This window comes from Hakea prostrata, chromosome 3 (assembly GCF_041222555.1).
Source record: "Hakea prostrata isolate BN-2017 chromosome 3, UWA_Hpros_2, whole genome shotgun sequence".
Lineage (NCBI taxonomy): Eukaryota > Viridiplantae > Streptophyta > Magnoliopsida > Proteales > Proteaceae > Hakea > Hakea prostrata.
The window spans coordinates 16609973-16628769 of record NC_142602.1 but is presented as its reverse complement, the minus strand read 5'-3'; the positions used below and the strand labels follow the sequence as shown (position 1 = coordinate 16628769).

General features: G+C 37.4%; 3 protein-coding genes across 3 annotated transcripts; 1 reads left to right on the top strand and 2 right to left on the bottom strand.

Annotated features, from left to right (window-relative positions):
• Positions 1-1970: 1970 nt before the first annotated feature.
• Positions 1971-10544, top strand: LOC149021224 (uncharacterized). The gene is made up of 5 exons (XM_089149487.1): positions 1971-2062; positions 2176-2375; positions 2489-2637; positions 5837-5925; positions 10131-10544. The coding sequence occupies exons 2-4, from the start codon at positions 2264-2266 to the stop codon at positions 5918-5920; spliced, it is 345 nt and encodes a 114-aa protein (XP_089005613.1). The 5' UTR covers positions 1971-2062; positions 2176-2263; the 3' UTR covers positions 5921-5925; positions 10131-10544.
• LOC149021225 (cytokinin dehydrogenase 3-like) lies at positions 7281-9169 on the bottom strand. Its single transcript, XM_089149488.1, has 5 exons — positions 8674-9169; positions 8455-8582; positions 8132-8365; positions 7786-8051; positions 7281-7704 (listed from the first exon to the last, which is right to left on the bottom strand). Exons 1-5 carry the CDS (start codon positions 9167-9169, stop codon positions 7281-7283), a joined length of 1548 nt encoding a protein of 515 aa, XP_089005614.1.
• Positions 10545-15732: 5188 nt separating the features above from the next.
• KOM (Rhomboid-related intramembrane serine protease family protein) lies at positions 15733-18576 on the bottom strand. The gene is made up of 6 exons (XM_089147069.1): positions 18217-18576; positions 17057-17220; positions 16809-16972; positions 16467-16732; positions 16241-16367; positions 15733-15855 (listed from the first exon to the last, which is right to left on the bottom strand). Exons 1-6 carry the CDS (start codon positions 18528-18530, stop codon positions 15733-15735), a joined length of 1158 nt encoding a protein of 385 aa, XP_089003195.1. The 5' UTR covers positions 18531-18576.
• Positions 18577-18797: the final 221 nt, after the last annotated feature.

Here is an 18797-nt window from a genome sequence, read left to right as displayed (position 1 = left end):
AGCTGTTAAGTTTTCCAGAACTGATTTCTGTAAGCATATAGACAACACAACACACACCACAATTAAATGTACTGGTGAGAAAGAGATAGAAAGAGAGCAAGATGTGGTCCTAATATGTTAATGGTGACCTATAAATCTGAAAAGCCAAAATGGAATGATTACAGTAGAAGAAATACGTGTTGCATTGATTGCATATATCAGATAAGGCTTGTTATGAAATTCTGGTTGGTGGGAGCTGATGGGTTTTGTCTGCTAAAGATCAGAAGAGAAATCATTCCTTCCCATCAAATAATGTTACTTGTCTTCTTCTATATCCTTCTGTAGCTATATATATGTCGACCAAAAAAAAAAATCTATACATATGTGTGGTTGTTCTTGCCCATTAAAGACCAGTTACCAGGGTTCATAAGAACCAAGCTCTTGAGCCAAGAAGCCTATCTGAGGGGTTGGTTCATGGGACTCATAAAGATAATCTTCCTATTCAATTCAATTGAGTCGAGTTTAGATCCTCTAGCGGGGAAAGAGGGTACTTATATTTGCACATCTGATGCAAAGTGTGGGTTAATTTTATCTTTAAAATTTCATAAACCCATTGTGTGATATGAAATCATCCTCTCCCTCTCGATCGCTTGTGACTAAATGGTCCAACTTTAATGGAGGTCGACATATAAGAAATGGGTCCCTAGCATGAAATTATTCTATCAAGTAACTATCTCAACAAATTAATGCCTCTCACTCTCCCCCTAGGTGGAATTGATAGTCACCAGTGTCTTGTCACTTTGGAAAAATGTATGATTGGTGCTGAGTGGTTATCAATTTGCCAGTTTCATTCAGTAACTTGACTTGGATTTGTCCCTAGGGCAACATAGAAATAGAAATGTCGCAAGAGTGCCGACTTAGGAAGGCATGTAACTGGGATTTTTATTTGTTGCAGTGGAGCAGCAGCAGTTAAAGGTTGTGATCGAGCCATGTATATGAATTTGCATCGAATGGTTTAAATTAAAATGTAGGGTTGTGTGAGTAAGTATAACTTCTTCTTTTTTAAATTTATTTAAGGCTTTCAAATTTCTAAAATTTACAAAAGAAGGCCCCAACTCATATTGACTTTGAACTTCATACTCATACAATGTAGCTTTGGATGTTCTTAGGTGCAGCTTGATGATATTTTCATCTTGCAACGATTGCTCATACTCTACCTCTTGAAACCTTTAGATTCACCAAAAAAATTCAGATTTCTTGTGACTGATTAGAACCGAAAGTACATGAAGATTCCGCAAGGTGCATTTGAAATCTCATGAATTAAAGTAATCGTACAAAAATCTCAAATTCATGATTGCTTGACCAAATTGGTCTAACTGGGTTTACGTTTCTTGGTAAAGTTTCAATTGAGGAATTTTTTTGGTCTTTCAAAATTTAGGGTTTGTGTGGATCCTTAGTGTCAATGGCGTTCTAAAATGTTAAATTAGTTTATTTTAAAGGGGTTTTGTGAGAGAACTAAAGGGAACAAGAGAGTGGGGATTTGTCTTCTCATGTGAATGAAGATGACTGCGACAGATTATTGGGTTCGAACTTCACTTCTACCTTGCATTGGAAACTAAATCTTAAAGACTTTGTTGGTATCAAGTATAGCCAGGGTTTCTGATTGTAAATTTGCAAAATGTTAAACATCTGAATATATAAAAAGAAAAAAATTATATTTACACATATATTTCTATCAGTTTATTTCCCACTGTTAGATCATTTTCTGTCAACGTGGCCTCATCGTGACGGTTCTGTAGGCTACACTGCTGTTGCAAATAAAAACTGATATTTACGAAGGCAACGGGAAATAGAAAAAATGGGTTCGTTTATCAAACAACTTGTTCAAAAAAAATTCGAAGGCAACGGTAAATAGAAAAAAAAACGCGATAAACGTATTAAACGCGCGAACCGCATTTTATGATGATTATCGATACCGTTTTAACGTTCAAATGAAAACCCATCGTTTATGCGTTACTCTAAAGCCTAACGCCGGTCGACCTCCGCGGCACTCGCCATCGTCGCTGTAATTGCCGGCCTTTAGGTATGTCTTTCTCTCTCGAACTCTCTTTAAATATTTCGTAATCTTTCTCTTTCTCTCTAGAATCGACAGTATCTCCATAAGCCAAAGATCCTGATCTCTTCGATATGCTTCAGTCTCTTCTTACAGGACCTTCAACTTCGAAATTCAATTTGAATAAGTAAGCGAGAAAAGCACTTAGAAATCGCATTGATTCTCCCGCCAATGGCAATGATTTTGAAGCGAATCCATTCGAGCAGCCGCAATGGGCTCTCAGTGGCACATTTTGTTCCTAGTGGATTCCCAAGATTTTTCTCCAAATCCCGCCAGTACAGAGGTAAGTAAAAGGAGAATCTTGTCTTCGTTCTTAATCTTCTCTTACGCTCAAGGGTCTCCTTGGGTTTACTGTATTTTGGTTCCAATCGTCATTTTCTAGAGTTTTGGTTGCAGTGAAGGTTGGAATTTCGGAGTTTGTAAATGGAGTAGGGAGGGGTGTCGAAACCCATGCAGCAAAGCTTGAAAATGAGATTGGTGATTTCCAGAAGTTACTTGTCACCCGCACTCTTAAGCTTAAGAAACTTGGCATTCCTTGCAAACATGTAATTTTTCTTTCGGAATTTTGTATACTCTGCAAACTTGCCATTTCTGCCTTCTTTCATGGGGTTCTTTTTCTGTCTCAAGGAGTAGTGTTGGTGGTGCTATTTGATTTTCTAGTCATTGGTTTTGGTTGAATCTGTGCTGTTCAACTGGATAACAGAACTATGTTGCTGGTTACGATGCTCGGGTAACCTGTAGTTGAGAAAGCCATATTACAGTATACTCAAAATAGAGCAGAAAAAACTGCACCCAACCCAAACCTTGGATGCTTGGTAGAAGGGAGTGGTTTGATTCAGAATGATGGAACTAAAATAACTCGCTGCAGACCTTAAATGACCTTAGGAGAAGTGGTGAGGAAAGACATCCTCGGCTTAGGGCTTGTATCAAATATGACCTTGAATAGAGCTCATTGGAGGGAATGGATCCATGTAGCCTGCCTTCACTGATATGTCTGAATTTTTATTTTTATTTTTTTTGAATTTTTTTTTTTTTTTTTTGAATGAATGAATAATTATAAGGACAGGAAAAAGAAAAAAGAAAATTACAAGGTCTTTAAGAGGAAGACCGAAAGAAAGAGCTGAGTCCCTAGGAGACAACAATGAATCTGTTCTTTGGGGTATCATCAACAGGGGGTGGGGGAGAGCTAACAATCTAAAAGAAATATCAAAATAGATGGCATTCCAAATCATGTCTGTGGAGTGGGATTTGGAAGTCTATCTCCAAAGATTGTGCTCCCACCAAAGATGATGAACGGAGGCACAAAAAACTAGCTTACGAATCCGATCACACGTGGAAGAGCCTGAAAATTTTCGCACAATCCAAGACCAATCACGAGCAAACCCAAAAGAACGCCTCGAACGGGGCCAAATGGAAGCTAGGGCTTTTCTCCAAATAGATTTGGAGAAGGGACAGGAGAAGAAAAGGTGCTTAAGTTTCGCATTGTTCCAGAAAAGGGTGCAGTTGGGATTAACTAGGATATGATAGCTAATAAGGAAGGATTGGGTGGGGAGGGCAAGGTTGAGGGCTCTCCAAAGGGTAAGGGAATAGTGCGGGATGAAACCTTTGAACCAGACCAAGGGACCCAGGGGGGCTTAGGGTTATGGGCTCGAAGGAGGTCCTAGGCTGAGAGGGTGGAGAAGGTTTTGGTGGCAGAACTCTATTATTGTTACAATAATAAGGATGATTTTTTCTTTGGGGGGGGGGGGGGGTTGCGGTAGTGTTGGGGGTGGATAAAAAAAATTCCAAGTCCATTGGTACTCTGTAATCATGGTGGGAGATCTCGGCGAGATATCTCGTTTTTTCACATTGGCGAGACGAGATGGAGGTCGAGATCTACAAGTTGGGATATCTCGCTCGAGATCTCGCCATATCTCGCCATATCTCGCTATATCTCGCCATATCTCGCCATATCTCGCCATATCTCGCTATATCTCGCTATATCTCGCCATATCTCGCCATATCTCGCCTGGATCTCGCTGAAACTCTTAATTTTTGCATTTTTTTGTGGATTTTGGCTGAATTTTCACTTGCAACTACTCTTAGCACATCTACAACAAGGAAGATCAATCATTCTCTACTTGTCTTATGAATTTATGATTTAATGACTTATATAGAACTTCTAATGGTTGTATAATTATTTTATTCTTGAAAATTGAGATTGTGATACTCATATGGATGGAATTTTGATAACATTTAAGTTAGTTGATGCATTTGATATACATGCTTTTCATTTATATGCTTTAAAGGATCTATATTACATGTTGTATAACATTACATTCCCTAATCCTACTACATTTCGGTTTCACACTATGGGTAGACTTAGAAATCATACATAGGGCTGTTTCTGACAAATCCAAGGCCACCAACGTGTTCAAAAGGCCTTAAATAAGCTAAATACCAAGTTTCAACCCAATTGGGACCCTAAAACCCACCGAGATGGGCCACCGAGTTGACGCCAAAAAATTGTATATCTCGATCGAGATCTCACCGAGATGGTCGAGATTTCTCTTTTTCAAGGTGGCGAGATCTCTCTCGAGAGCGAGATCTTCTACCATGTCTGTAATGTGATTATATGAGTGACCTTTAGAGTTAGCATATCGTCTTCACGGTTTAAGTGTAAATCTGCCTTTTGATGGTGAGAGCTATAGATGGAAGTAAGCTGGTCTAGTTTCAAAAAGCAAATAACCTCTTCATTTTGTGCTACTGCCAAATATGTTCAGGGATGAATTTTCAAAAGTAAAGGAGGAAACAAGCATTTATTGAACTTATTTTGGTTTCTTTGTGTTCAATTACTGTAAAAACGATCTGGCTTCAGTTACACTGGGTGCTCTGTTTTTTGTCAAGCTGTCCAATGTGGATAGTTCTTGCTGCTGCTGGGTTGTCTTGGGTTTTAGAATACATTTTGGCCATGTTATTTACCTGAATACTCTTTTGCAAGAAAGAAATAGCTGGCTTACATTTGTCCACTGATAATGTCAATAATCTTATAGGTATTACATAAAAGGTCACTCCTTTTCAGTCAAATCATTTTCTTTAATAAAATAAAATATTGAATTTTTTATTAACTTCACTTCCTGGTGTAGCATGTACATTTTATACTTGATATTTCATTTATGTGCACTTCTATGAATTTTCCTATTAAGGATTTGCCTTGATTAAATTACCCTTCAACCGTTTCTAAAATAATAAAAGCAATATGTCCAATGTGGTTCTTAGGTGCGTTACCTGGTGCCTGTTTTCAACCCTTCATGAAAGCCTTTTAGGGTGCAAGAAATAGAATCTTAGCTGCAGGCAAGTTGGATGCGTAGCCATGCCAGCTAAATAGGTTCTTGGACATCATGGAGCTATTTCTGGCTTTCAGTAGATTCCACCATGGCCCTAGGGAGCTGTTGACTAAGACTTGTTATCATCACCTCACTCTTTCTCCCCCCTCCTCCCATATCTTTACCCCTCCCACCCACCTTTTCTATTTTGGATCATTACTTGGTTAAGTTGGTGGTAAGATTCTTCTTTCACGCAGATAGGTATTAACAACATGAGGTTTAGCAATTTTTTAGCTATCACCAAATAAATCGAGAAGAATAATTATGGGGGTTGCAACAAGTATGCTGATCCTAGTGTAGTTTTTTGCTTCTTAGCTTTTGAGAGACTACTTCATTGAAGTAATCATTTTAACCATATACAATTTCTTTGGTGGTGCAGAGGAAGCTAATCTTGAAATACTCCCACAAGTATCAGCTGGGACTCTGGAGACCTCGAGCTGACCCAGTGAAATCGAATTCTTAGTCCTTGTAAGTTTGGAATGACTATTTCTACTACTACTAGGTCGGTGATGTTCTGTTTAGTATCCTCCCCTCCCCAACTTGAAGAGACGTGCTGTATGTGGCAGCTGTTTGATGGTTTTGATGTACAAAATATGTTCTTATACGACGTTTTCCTTTTGTTTTGGCTTTCAAAGCTGCTATTGGAATAATTTTTGTCAAAATCATAGATCATTGAAAGTTGAACTTTGGATGGTTACATATCTCAAGAATGTTTATATCATGGAGATTGAAAGGTAGGAGTTTTCTCTCATACGAAACTTGTTACACTTTTCAAATGAAAATAGAGAAAATCTCTCTCATAAACATGTTTGCAGGTGTTAGGGAACCATCTTTATTGAGTTGATGGCTCTATCATGTCTGTCTTATGTTTTATGAAAGAACATTTGACTGGTAGTTGAGATGGAAGATGAGTTCCTTTAGCTAAATTTTCAAATCGGTCAAGGTTGGATGACAGTTCTAATGTCAAATAATGTTGACAAGATTAAGAGGTCTTGAAGTCTCTACTGTAGCAATTGATCTAACCCAAAAAATAAAAATAGGATTGTACCATTTGAGGAGAGGAGGCACTTTGAGTAGGAGTAGGGAACTGTCCAAGCACCCGTATCAAACTTCCACTGGAAACAGTATTGCCATGGAAGCAATAAGCTTTTACAATGCTTGAGTTGTTTGAAACAGGAGTAGTAGAAGAAAGTTTTAGGCACCTCCATGAAACTTCAGTGGGACTAGTGTTGCTATGCCAGAGTGCAATCCTTTACAGTGGCTGAATTATCATATCTTCTGGCTACAGAAGATCATGGTATGTGTATTGTGTTTCGAGTTCTATAATTAGTATTTATGTTGTCATAAGATCCATGCAAAGTAATATCTTAGCTTCCAACCTCTTTTGTAGCCAGTTTACAAGTTCACATGGAGGATTTTATCAATGTAGTTGCAGCTAAACTAACCTCCAGCCGATAAGTGGGGCCTAGGAAGTTACCTTTAGGGGTTAGAATGTAAGATTTTTAGTTGGGAGTCCAGTAAATCTTTACTAATGTGAATGCATGTGAGCCATCAAGACAGACTCCACTTTTGTAGGAAAAAAGAAAAAACTGTATCTCAGAACAGCTGTTCTAGTACATTTCTAACTATTTATAAATAATCTTTACAAAAATGAATACCTGTTCAAGAGTTGACACTGATAGAATATAGAGGCTTCTTTAATCTTTTGTCTGACCTAATACAAGCTTCCATGAGAGTACCATTGAAAACTTTCTATCAAGCATACTTTTATTACCACATTTTGATACTGTACTGAAGAGACTCATGTTTTAATCTTTTAAGGTTTAATCGATGTTCTTCCTTTTAAAAATCATCTGACCAGGAGCCAAAATATGAAATGGATCAAATTTGACCTTGTATGCCTCAAATCTTACCCACTGATCTTCACCAAAATGGATTTTCCATTCATCCTCATCTCTCAGGTATGGGATGTACTGTTTTCCACCCCTTGTTGAGATCTTTACCTGCCTCCTTGCTTCTCTCTCTTCGTGATCAGACCTTGCACTGCCACTGTCGCCCTCAATGGTCTCTTTATAAAGACAAATTGGAGCTTCTGGAGAAGTTGCAGCATTTATGATCTCCTGGTTTTGGCTAAGAAGGGCTGGTAAACTTGAAGATGGAATGGCTGAGCAAAGCAATGCTACTATGTAGAAGACATCTTCCCCTTCTTCCTCTCTTGGCAATACCACAGACATCTTTTGGTCCCACCTGATCAAAAGAATGAGGATAAATAAATATTGAAGACACATACATCACTATTTCATGTTCAGATGGCTTTAGTAAACTTACTTGTGTCTAAGGAATGGATATATCAGTACTGGTCCATTAGGAGGGGTAGAGATGGTTCTGAGCAAAAGGTCTTTAAATGATGTTATCTGTGATTTTGGTATGAAAACATTAAGCCATGGATGAGGCAATTCCCAAAGTCCTTTATTTCTGAGTTCTTTCTCCTCTTGCTCCACCCGGTTCAGGAAATCAAAGTAGGAGATATCAGTAATCACTGCAGTACTTGATGATGGCATTAGGCTTAATTGTGATAAAACCTGATCCATAACCTGAAAAACAATAATAACAAATAAAAGTTTGTCCTTGTTTAGTCCTGAAAATTTGAAATCAACTGTGACATGTTTAGTACCTCTTGAACATCTGCTGCCTCATTATAGTACAATGCTACTTCAATAATATAATTGGCAGCAACAATGTTGATGCTTGAAGGCTTATTACTTAGTTGTAAATGAGCCAAGGGTTCACTGTTATGGTTTAGGTTGATATAACCTTCCACATAATCTACCTTTTTCATTGAAATTAGGGTCTCCTGATCTCTGGTAAACAGACTGAAGTCGGTGTAGTACAATCTTACATGTCTTACCTGCAGATAGAGATTAAAATAACACTTCAAATAATGGACATTGATGTATACAGTTTCTATTAATCATATATATTTATCTGATTACCCACCATGCTAGGTGCAATCTCTAATATGATCCTTGCTCTTATGATAATACCAAACTGCCCTAGTCCACCTAGAACTGCATAGAATAGTTCAGAATTTCTGTGTCTTGAACAAATCACAAGATCTCCTGTTCCTGCACTCATAAAAAGCTGCAAACAAGTCAAATGTCCAGTTTCAAATAACAGGGAATAAATCAAACAGAAAATGTGAGAAAGTAAATTTACCTGTTATCACATCCATTTCAAGGACATTACATATCTGAGGTCCATATTTAAATGTTTGACCACTAATGCCACCAACTGATAGTGTTCCACCCACAGTAAGGAATAGATAATCTGTCCATGATCTTGGTGTTAGACCATGCTTCAGGGTCTCCTTCAAAACATCAATCCAAAGAGCTCCACCACTGACATCTGTGAAGAACTGGTACTCACTTTCCTCTTTACTTCTACCAAATTTCATGGAATTGGGTAGACTAGTGATGTCTACAACAATACCATCTGGTGCTTGTGCTTGGCCATAGGTAGAATGACCTGCACCTCTTGCAGCTACTGTTATATTGTTGTAGCTAGGAGATGAAGCTATGGATTTTAGCAAAAGAGAGATCTCTTCTGGAGTTTTTGGTTTAAGAACACATGAAGGTGGTTGATGGACTATTCTTCCAAAATCTAGAGTTTCAGAGGGAGTAGGAGGATACAACTGAAGGGGCGTTGAATCCATGGTTGTATTCTCCTATACAAAAACGAAGAATGAGAGTAGGAATGATGAGATTGGAAGAAGGTTGGTTCTTGGAATGAGTAAAAGAGAATCTGAAATGAATGAAGAGAAGTGTGATAAGACCAGAATAGGATTTATATGGAATGTGTTGTTATGGAGAGGAAAAGAGTACATCTTTTGATATTGAAATTTACCAAAAATAAAAATATGAGGACGATTGTTCTTGGGGTTGGGGGTAGCATTTAACCGCAGCTTGTAAATAAGCCTTCCATAATTGGAATGTGGGTCTCGGATTATTCTCTGAAAAAAGGGGAAAAAGGACATCAAGAGATACAAAAGACCCAGAGATGGAAGATTTTTTTTTTTTTTGTGTGGTGGGCATCACATAAAATATGAAAATCTTTTTTGGGCAAACATATATAGCCCATCAAAAAACAGTTTCTAGTATTTTTTGCTTTGAGAAACAAAAATTTTTAGCCGAAAGTTGCTTGATAAAGCTGTTTTATTTCAGGTGATTTTTGAAACATAAATTGAAAATATGAAAACTTCTAATTCAAGAAACAGTTTTGAAAGTTGAGCTTGTTGTCGTGTTTGTTTCTCAAACCAAAAGTTGGACGCAAGCTAGGTTTAAGTGAGAGAGTGTAGACAGATATTTATGGAATCTAACATTTTTTACGTATAAACTCTGCTCAAACCTATTGATGGTGTTTTCACTTCCAGAAGCAAGTTTTGTCAAATTTTTAAGAAAATGTATCAAGTAGATCCTAAATCTACCTGAACATGTGTGCCAAATTTTGAAACTAAATGGAGAAAGCTTCTCCTCTTGTTTATTAATTATTTTTATGTTGTATCATTTTTCTTGTCCATAATAGTTGTAAGAACATGTTGGGTTCTGTTGTTATTAGTGAGTCCTTGTTGAAATTAAACTCTCAAGTTCATGGTTGGTTTCGTCTGATCATAACAGGATGAAGAAACTTCATGGATAAGGTTCAGTGGATTAGGGAGACCGATCAGCATTCAACGCCCATCAAATCTTACAAGCATCAACCTTGTTTCATGCAACTGGAGTCAAGAAAGAATGAGTTCAGTTACTTGCAAGTTAATCCTCTTGCATTTCTACATCAATTATGGCTTTTGGAAAAACCCAGATGCAATTCTTCCCCTAAATGCTTTTTCATTTACATTTTATTGGATTCCTGGTCATTTGGTTCTTCCCTGAACTGGCAATATTTCCTTTTTCTTCCAACACCTTCAGATCTCTCTCTTCCCCTAGGCTGCATAAGAAACAATGGATTGACAGGTGCTTAAATCTGGTTCATAATTAAAGAGGTGTATCATGTCATGGTTTGCTTTTAATTTTGATACTCAATTTCTTTTCTCAAATCCAAAAGGAACAAAGTAATATTAGCCAAGAGTTGTGATACTCTTCTTGATCACTACTCTTAAAAGAGAAATCCATTGATGGTATGAAGCCTTGCTTAGGGTGCAATAAATTAAGAGCTTTCTCCTTTGGTAATTTAGATTATTTCCATCACCAAACTCAATATGACCAAAGAACTGTCATGGTTATTAGTTTCTGGGTTCGGGAAAAAAAGGAAAAACCACCTCATTTTGCTTCACTTTGCTTCACTTTGCTTCTCTTGTAAATGTTAGCAATTGCCAAAATTACATCACAGAGCATTACTGTATTAAGAAGTAACCATTAAGTCAGAACGTTTGGGTCAATTAAAGGCTGATAGTATGTTTTGCAAAGGCTTTTCTCTTTCTACTAAGGAGCTTTTCGTGTCTCATCATCAATTTTGCCTATTCAAAAGAAATGAATATCAGAATTTATTTTTAGTCAAAAATGAAAAATGATTTGGTAATTTGTCTAGAATGAAAAATAAATTTGATATGTCAAAATAAAAAATAATACTAAAAAATTTGAGAATAAATCAGTTGTTTGGGAGTAAAAAAATGAAAAAGACAATAGGCCTTTTATAGAAAATGGATTATGTTTAGTATATTATACCTTTAATTTGCATTTGAATTTGAAACGACTTATACAATAATGAATAGAATGAGTTTTAGGTTTTTTTTTTTTGAGTACAAAAAGACCTCAAGTTTTGTGACTATAAAATAATGACTTTATTTTACCCAGAAATAGGACTTGGTGTTAGGAATCCAATGTTGTGGATTTTTTTCCTTCAGTTTTAAAACCTGAATATAGAGGTATAATTACTGAGTTGTGTATCCAAATTCATATTTGATTTGGAATAGAGTTAGCATATGTTCGATCGGCCTCTTTTCTGACCCAAAAAAGAAAAGAAGAGAAAAGAAAGAAGCCTCGTGACCCTTAGGGGCCTTCCTCATCAATGTGGTTAGGAATTAAACATTCGTGGTGTTGAACTATGTTGGATAAAGATGCCAACATGGGATCATTTGCACTTAGCCGAGATTATGAAAGAGAGTGTATGTGTGTAATTCATTAGACAAATATAATGTACCATTGGAATTTTGGTAAATCTTTTTGGCAAATTTTAATAAAATAATAAATATCTTCTATTAATTTTCAGAAATATTCTTGAAATTTCTTAAAAGGTTGAAATAGAAACTGCAAAATGTTTAAAATGACATTCATTAGACTAGAAACTATTACACGAGATTGGATTGTGAATTCGTGAGAGAGTGTAATTATCTACTAAATGTGGGTATTTTGGTTACACCAACTTTGGTTGGTGTACATGTTAGTAAATATCACATTTAAGAATCTGATACAGAATTGGCAATTTGGCATGGCTAAGCAAAATATGTTAATAGAGTGGGATTTGGCATGGCAACGTTCAAACAAGAGATCGGAAAGAGGAGCAGAGACCCCAAGAGACAACAATAAGTTTGTTCCTTGGGATATAATCAACAGGGGGATGGGGAGAGCCTAGCTGAAACATAAAAAACAGATGACAATCCAAATCATGTTAATAGAGTGGGATTTGGAAGTCCATCTTCTAATATTGCGCTCCCACCACAGATGATGAACAGTGGCACAGAAAACAAGCTTGCCAATCTAGTCACAAATGGAGGAACCTAAGAATTTTCTCAAACCCAAGACCAATCCTGAGCAAAGCCAAAGGAATGCCGTGAACAGGGCCAAATAGAAGCTAGGGCTTTTCTCCAAAAGAAACTGGAGAAAGGGCAAGAGAAGAAAAGGTGTTCAACCTCCTCTGAACCATTCCAACAGATGATGCAATTTGGGTTAATTGGGATATGACGGCTATTGTGGAGGGATTGGGTGGGGAGGGCAAGGTTTAGGGCCCTCCAAAGGGTGAGAAAGTGACGGGAGATATGACATTTAAACCAAACCAAAGGGGACCAAGGGGGCTGGGGGAAAGGGGAACAAAGGAGGAAAAAACTACTGTGGTAGGAAAAACCGTTTGCCGAAAGGCAAAGGCATACACATATGAGCATTAAGATATCCTGGATCCCATGTTGGAAGTTGCTGAGTTTTTTGAATGACAAACCCTACCTGTAGGATGATTTCCATCCCCATTCCGCAAAACAGCAACTTTTGATAACATAAAATGGAGAGAGACCAGAGGCAACATGTGATCAGTTTATATAAGACATAATTTAAGAATATGACTTTGAACATTTTCTGGTCACATCATATATGAATAAAACAAACAAATATGAGCTTAAATTTGATCCTTGATGTAACTCAATTGTAAATGTAACTCACTGTCCTACCCCTGCAAAAAAAAAATCTCTAAATACTGGTCAAATTAACTCTTTAAGGACATTCATAAGCATTTTCCAAATCGATGGAGATTGTATGGAGAACTCACCCTTGCATTCTCTGAATCTTTCCATTAGTCTCCCAAACAAACAAATAACTTCTACAGTTGATCTTCCTGGTGTGAAACCAACTTGGTTATTTGAAGATTCAATGCATTCTTCTTAAATGAGAAAAGGGATAGAATAACACTATCTAGATGTGCCATTTAGAGAACATTTTCGTCCTAGTGAGTATAATTATGTCACTCTGTACATGGCTCAGGAAGTTAGTATCACTTGAATGTGTTATTATCCAGCTGAACTAAGTAAAAAAGTGGAATTATACCCCTCACTTCAAGTTCAATCTCGGGTCCCAGCTATTGAAGAGTTAGCTACAAGAGAAAGTTAACAATCATGAAAAGCAGTTTGTGCAGGTTAAGAAAATCAATCAATGGATAATCTTGCATGCAAGAATCATTTCTTTGATTTACATTGTGCTCATGGGAAACAAATACAACACAGTATCCAAGTCCTTATTACACATGATCAAAATTACTATTTCACAAATGATGTGAAATTTTAGCATTCATCAAGTTTCTCTGACAAAACTTCACAGATTAATTGTGAAAGTTTAGGCACAGATCCGACTGCACAGGTCGTTTATCCATTTCTGAGGTATTGATGAAAGGGAAAACTTGAAAGTGATTAGTACTTTCATATGTAGATGCCAATTGCAGCACACTTACCATCATCTGCATCCATATAAGCACCATTAGGAACAACACTAAAACAATAATTGAAAATAGATCTAAGAGGCTTCTTGCTCCTGTAGCAAAGTTATCTTTAGTTGACCATCAGTTAAAAGATTCGGAAATAGATACAAACATAGACACAGAGTGGGCATTTCCATGAAGGTGAGCAATTGAACGTGTCTAGTTGCATGTCCTATCTGGTGTGGCAATACCAGATAGGACAGGGTTCTCATGATGTAGGAATGGCTTTCCTGTAGCTAATTTACTAACTGGAGAAATACTGAAGAAAAAGAAGGGAAATGTGGGGGGGTTCATGTGCCAAAAGCTTCTCTCTCTAGCAAGTTTTAGAAGTGCGATCTGCTTTGTTTGTTAGGATATAATGCAGTAATATGCTCTAGCTGGTAGGCAACGGGCAACCTAGTTAAACAAGGATAACCTACTCGTGAGCCCTTTTTCTTTTTTCTTTTTGTCTTTTTTTCAAGTTCTTTTATATGAAATATTTCTTCCAGGGGGAAGATAGGTTATCGTCAAAGAGTAGTGGACTCATGGAAGAAAAGGACCCTGATTAGTAAGATCAAACAATCTAAAGAGAATATCATTGAAAAGATACAAGACAATAATGCAAACGAAAGAAAAAATTAGCATCTTACTGTCTAGACTATAAATAAACAAAGAAAGAGTGAAATCAGAGAAGCAACGCTGTAAAACATCTCCAGCATGTAGAAATACTATTAGCAAATAAGATAACAAAGAAGCAACCAGTACATTAGGTGTCCACTACTAAAGAGTCTGGGAGGGGCAAATGTATGCAGCCTATAATAAACAAATGGAAGCCAGCCTAGGCCATAAGTTCAAGGCAAATGTTAACAAGGGGATTACAGGGTTAACCATGTACAGAAACCCCAAATTGGTTTCATCTTCATGGAATAAGAAGTTCGAAGAATATAGAAAATGATAGAGGATACCATGTGACTGGTCCAATTCAAGGGCTAAATAGCTCCCTTGGTCATACTGGCAATGGATCCTGTGATGAAATAAATATTGAGAGTTTCTGCATTTGGCATGCATTTTAGGTCTAATGCAATCTTCCAACAGAGCACACCAAATCCAGCCTTAGACTTCCACCTGTTAAACATGTTGAACCACTATCTATTCAATAGTATATTTGTCATCTCATCTTCTCAATGTCAACATATCATGCATCCTGGGCTTCCCTCCACCTAAGATCTCAACCCTACATCATGGTCAGAGAAAAACTATACAACTATACTATGAAAGCGTCTGGAATCATATTTTTTAGAGTGGACCTTTTGAAATGAAGGTTGTGTGTGACTTCTTGGAATGCACTATGAACCTAGAGGTCCTAGACTGCATATCAAATGTAGCAGAACCTACTGGTATGTTATGCAAAATAGGCAATGCATTCCTTAAAAATGCAGGAGGCTGGGGGCCACTGAATAATTCCGGGATTAACATGTCCATTGGAAACATTGTCCATCCAGATCAGTAGAAACACTGATGTATGCGTTGACTACAAATCCAAAAATATGGAGTAAGCAGTAATAATGCCATGGTCCCTTGTTCAGAAGCACATCAAATACTAGGCTAGACTGCAGTAAATGGTCCAGCATCAAATACTCTAGATGGTCTGCAAGACTGCAACTTAAACAGTTGATGAATTACACTTAAAGACACTTCTATTGAGCTAAAACAGTCTATAGAAAAACATCAAATTGATCCCTTCAAACTTTGAGTTTGATCTGGGTGCTTTGGGTATACTGCCAAAGAATGCGAACAATCCCAAGAAAACACTCACCAAAGAGTTCAAATTTTTTTGTCAAGAGTATTAACAAACAATGAAGGTCAAAGATGAAGATCCTCTCAGTGGGTGCCACATCCGTAAGTTCATAATATATAACCACCCATCTAACTAGACAATTTGCATTGTGTTTGTTCAATTCAAGTATAACATCACTACTAGATGCTTTTTTGGTTACAGAGAAATCCATGTTCAAGTGAAAGATAAATAGATCACATGAAAATTTTGAATATTCTTACAATTTCTTAGGCACAGATCAGACTGCATAAGTCCTCCATTCTTTCTCGAGAGATGTTTGTGAAAGGGTAAACTCGAAAGTGGTGATTACTTTTACAGGTGAATGTCATCCTTGCTGAGCTTACTAGGACCTGCACACATGCAGCCACCATTAACATTAAAGATTAGGTTATGGACTTCTTCCTTTCTAGGTAGAACAACTCTCAATTCTCTCAAGGCATGAAGCAAAACAAATTCCTGGAACTAGACTAAGACATGGAATCATTTCAAGGAAAGGTGTAAGAAACAATGGTAGATACTTTTCTGATATATGGCAATGAGAAATTATTAGGTTCCAGAATTAAAATCAGCTAGCTCTTTTTCATTAAGTTCCCAAACAAGTTAGGAGCTGCTGCAAAGCATCCCTGAAACTTTATTACTTTTTTTGGTTGTCTTTATACAGTTTAATGCATGAGATTGGAACAAAATATTGAAAAATGCTTCATATTCTTGACAGAAGTAGTAAGAAACATGTACCGTACAAAAGCTTGGTTTTGCATTGCAGCTCCACATTTTAGAGGGGACACAATCAACATAATGACACCAACTGCAGTACTTATTCGCATCCACACCATGAAGGACTGGCAGGAGACTTATTGTGAAGCTACAGGAGGTCTTCTTGTAAGATACCACTATATTTATTGGTATATGCAGGAAGGATGATAGGAATACATTTCAGATTGCTTGTGGAAAATTAACTCACAGAAGAGAAAAGAGAAGTAGAGAAAGGGTCCTCTGTACAGGTTTGTCCACTTTGTCCCTGAATTTAAAAGAACTTCTCACTTTATACTGAAACAGGCCTTGTTTAGTTTGAGGCACTTCCCCAAGCTGAGGATTGAATAGAAGCACAAATCCAAGAAGAAACCCAGATAGAAGTCCTCCAATATTTGAGAAATTGTCAATGTGTGGTAGCAAACCAAGAGTGAGATTGCCAGTTGCAATAATGAAAAGTACCACCAGTCCAGCAATCTGTGATCAGCGTAGAAAAGCTAAATTAAAATGAGAAAACAACAGGAAAATGGAAATCCAAATGCAAGAGGATAACCTTATCATTGTAAACTTCCCAGTTTTGAATAAAGCCAGAAAGCATCGCACCAAGTAATCCAAAGAGAGCGGAAGAGGAAGCAACAGCTGGAATGTTCTGGACAAAAAGTGCAGAAGCCAAACCACCAAGAACAGCAGAGAATGTATAGATCATCGCAGTCCTCACTACAAAAGCAAAGACATGGTTAATAGCACAATCCACCCTGGGAAAAAAATATAAACATTATTTGAATGCTAGCAGCAGCTCACATGGTCCAAACTCCTGCTCTAAGCGAAGGCCAATTAAGAGAATACACGAAAGGTTGATAATAAAATGAATAGCCCCTGCATGTATCAAAAGGCATGTAACAAGACGCCATTTTTGATGGTATTGAATTACCAGGGACCGACGAATAGCCCCCATTGTATCCAACCTGGAAAAAAGAAAAATATAAAATCTGACTCAATTGCCAAAACTTTGAACCACCATATGTGAAAACCATTTCCTCATCAGATGCCTACTTTTAAATAGGCTTACTCACCATACTAAACAATTAAGAATTATCCAATGTCTAATAACAAGACATACCTAGAGTTTTCCAGCATAAAGATGTACCATGCATGCTCAGAGACTAATTAATGATTTGAAGAAAATTCTGCAAAATCATGATTGGAGACTAGGAATGAAAACCAAAAACAAAGTAGAAAAAGTTAATGTGCGAGTTAATGAGTATAATGAGCCCCCACCATCTTTGTTACAACTAACCAAGTAAACAACCAGCACACCACCCCGTCCATCCAAAAACAGAATAGGAAAAAGAGATAAAAATTCCAAAGCTTGAGTAAGGAATATATATTCACTAAGTACCCCATGGAAACCTCTTGTATGCTTGACCTGCAGTAGGATTTTGAGGAATTATATGCTAACTTCGAGCTTGTAATCAACTGTAGAAATGTAATTGTTGAGCAACCCCCTCAACTGATTTGTGAATACGAGGGCGGGGGTGAACGCAGAAGTTACGGCTGATTCATGAGAGGAGATGCCCATGATACTACCAAAGAAACACAGCAATTTGTCTGGAACCTACAAACTCTGATTTTTCAAAATTTAAGAACCAAGTAGACCAGAAGAGTAAAAAGAATCTGAAGAAAAATAGATCTGCGTAAGAGGAGAAAATTTATATCCGTTCTGTACGGTGTAGTGCTCTCCCTTAACTCTTAGGTCGGACCTTACTAACAACATAACTGGCCATCAGAATCAGATTGTTCGAAATGACTACAGATTATAGAATAGAGAATATATAGATGAAGATCAGATGAAGATCAGAGTAAACCAAACATAAATGGTTGGACTTGAAATTAGCCTATTTGATATTATCTGCATATGGTTTTCAACGAGAATCGAGAAAGATGCAAAAGAGATGACTCACGTGGACGAGGATGGACCAAGGGCAGGATTCTCCCAAAGAGGTTGAAACGAGAACCGTCCCAGAAATCTCAGCACACAATCGCCATTCGAATTGGTCCAACAATTATTGACAAACATAGTTGCAGCGAAGGCAACAATCTGGAGAAACACAAAGAGAGAAATCACCCAGGTGTCCTCCTTACTCTGTGATCGAGACCTGAACAACAGAGTTCTCGGTTCTAGCAATACTTCATCTGAGAAATCAAAGGAGACGAAAGGAGGTGGTTCTTGCGGTTTAACTTCAATCTGTGGCTGGTCTTTGCTCGTTTCGGCCATGGAAATTTCAAAAGAAAACTAAAAAGATCCTTGCTGCGGATCTGAGATGAACGATTGCTAACACTTCTAATTCTCCATTTTCTTGACGAGAGTCACGAAACCAGATGAGGCTCTTTCTAGAATTTGTTTATGGTTTTGGCGGGAAAAACCGTTTGCTGGAGTAGAGTTGTGTCAATTACCCTTTCAGGCCTATTAATTTTCACTAATACCGGATCTGTCCAATTCGGCCGATGCCCGATATCCGATCCGATAAGGAAGGGCGCTACA

What these genes read in the sequence shown, in the direction of transcription:
- LOC149021224 (XM_089149487.1), top strand. Translation starts at nt 2,264, where the DNA reads ATGGCAATGATTTTGAAGCGAATCCATTCGAGCAGCCGCAATGGGCTC. An exon ending in CAAATCCCGCCAGTACAGAG is followed by an intron (nt 2,376 to 2,488) that starts GTAAGTAAAAGG and finishes TTTTGGTTGCAG; the next exon opens with TGAAGGTTGGAATTTCGGAG. An exon ending in TTGGCATTCCTTGCAAACAT is followed by an intron (nt 2,638 to 5,836) that starts GTAATTTTTCTT and finishes TTGGTGGTGCAG; the next exon opens with AGGAAGCTAATCTTGAAATA.
- LOC149021225 (XM_089149488.1), bottom strand. Translation starts at nt 9,169, where the DNA reads ATGGATTCAACGCCCCTTCAGTTGTATCCTCCTACTCCCTCTGAAACT. An exon ending in TGAAATGGATGTGATAACAG is followed by an intron (nt 8,583 to 8,673) that starts GTAAATTTACTT and finishes TTATGAGTGCAG; the next exon opens with GAACAGGAGATCTTGTGATT. An exon ending in AGGCAGCAGATGTTCAAGAG is followed by an intron (nt 8,052 to 8,131) that starts GTACTAAACATG and finishes ATTGTTTTTCAG; the next exon opens with GTTATGGATCAGGTTTTATC.
- KOM (XM_089147069.1), bottom strand. Translation starts at nt 18,530, where the DNA reads ATGGCCGAAACGAGCAAAGACCAGCCACAGATTGAAGTTAAACCGCAA. An exon ending in CTACTTCTCTTTTCTCTTCT is followed by an intron (nt 16,368 to 16,466) that starts GTGAGTTAATTT and finishes GACCTCCTGTAG; the next exon opens with CTTCACAATAAGTCTCCTGC. An exon ending in CAAAACCAAGCTTTTGTACG is followed by an intron (nt 15,856 to 16,240) that starts GTACATGTTTCT and finishes GCATGTGTGCAG; the next exon opens with GTCCTAGTAAGCTCAGCAAG.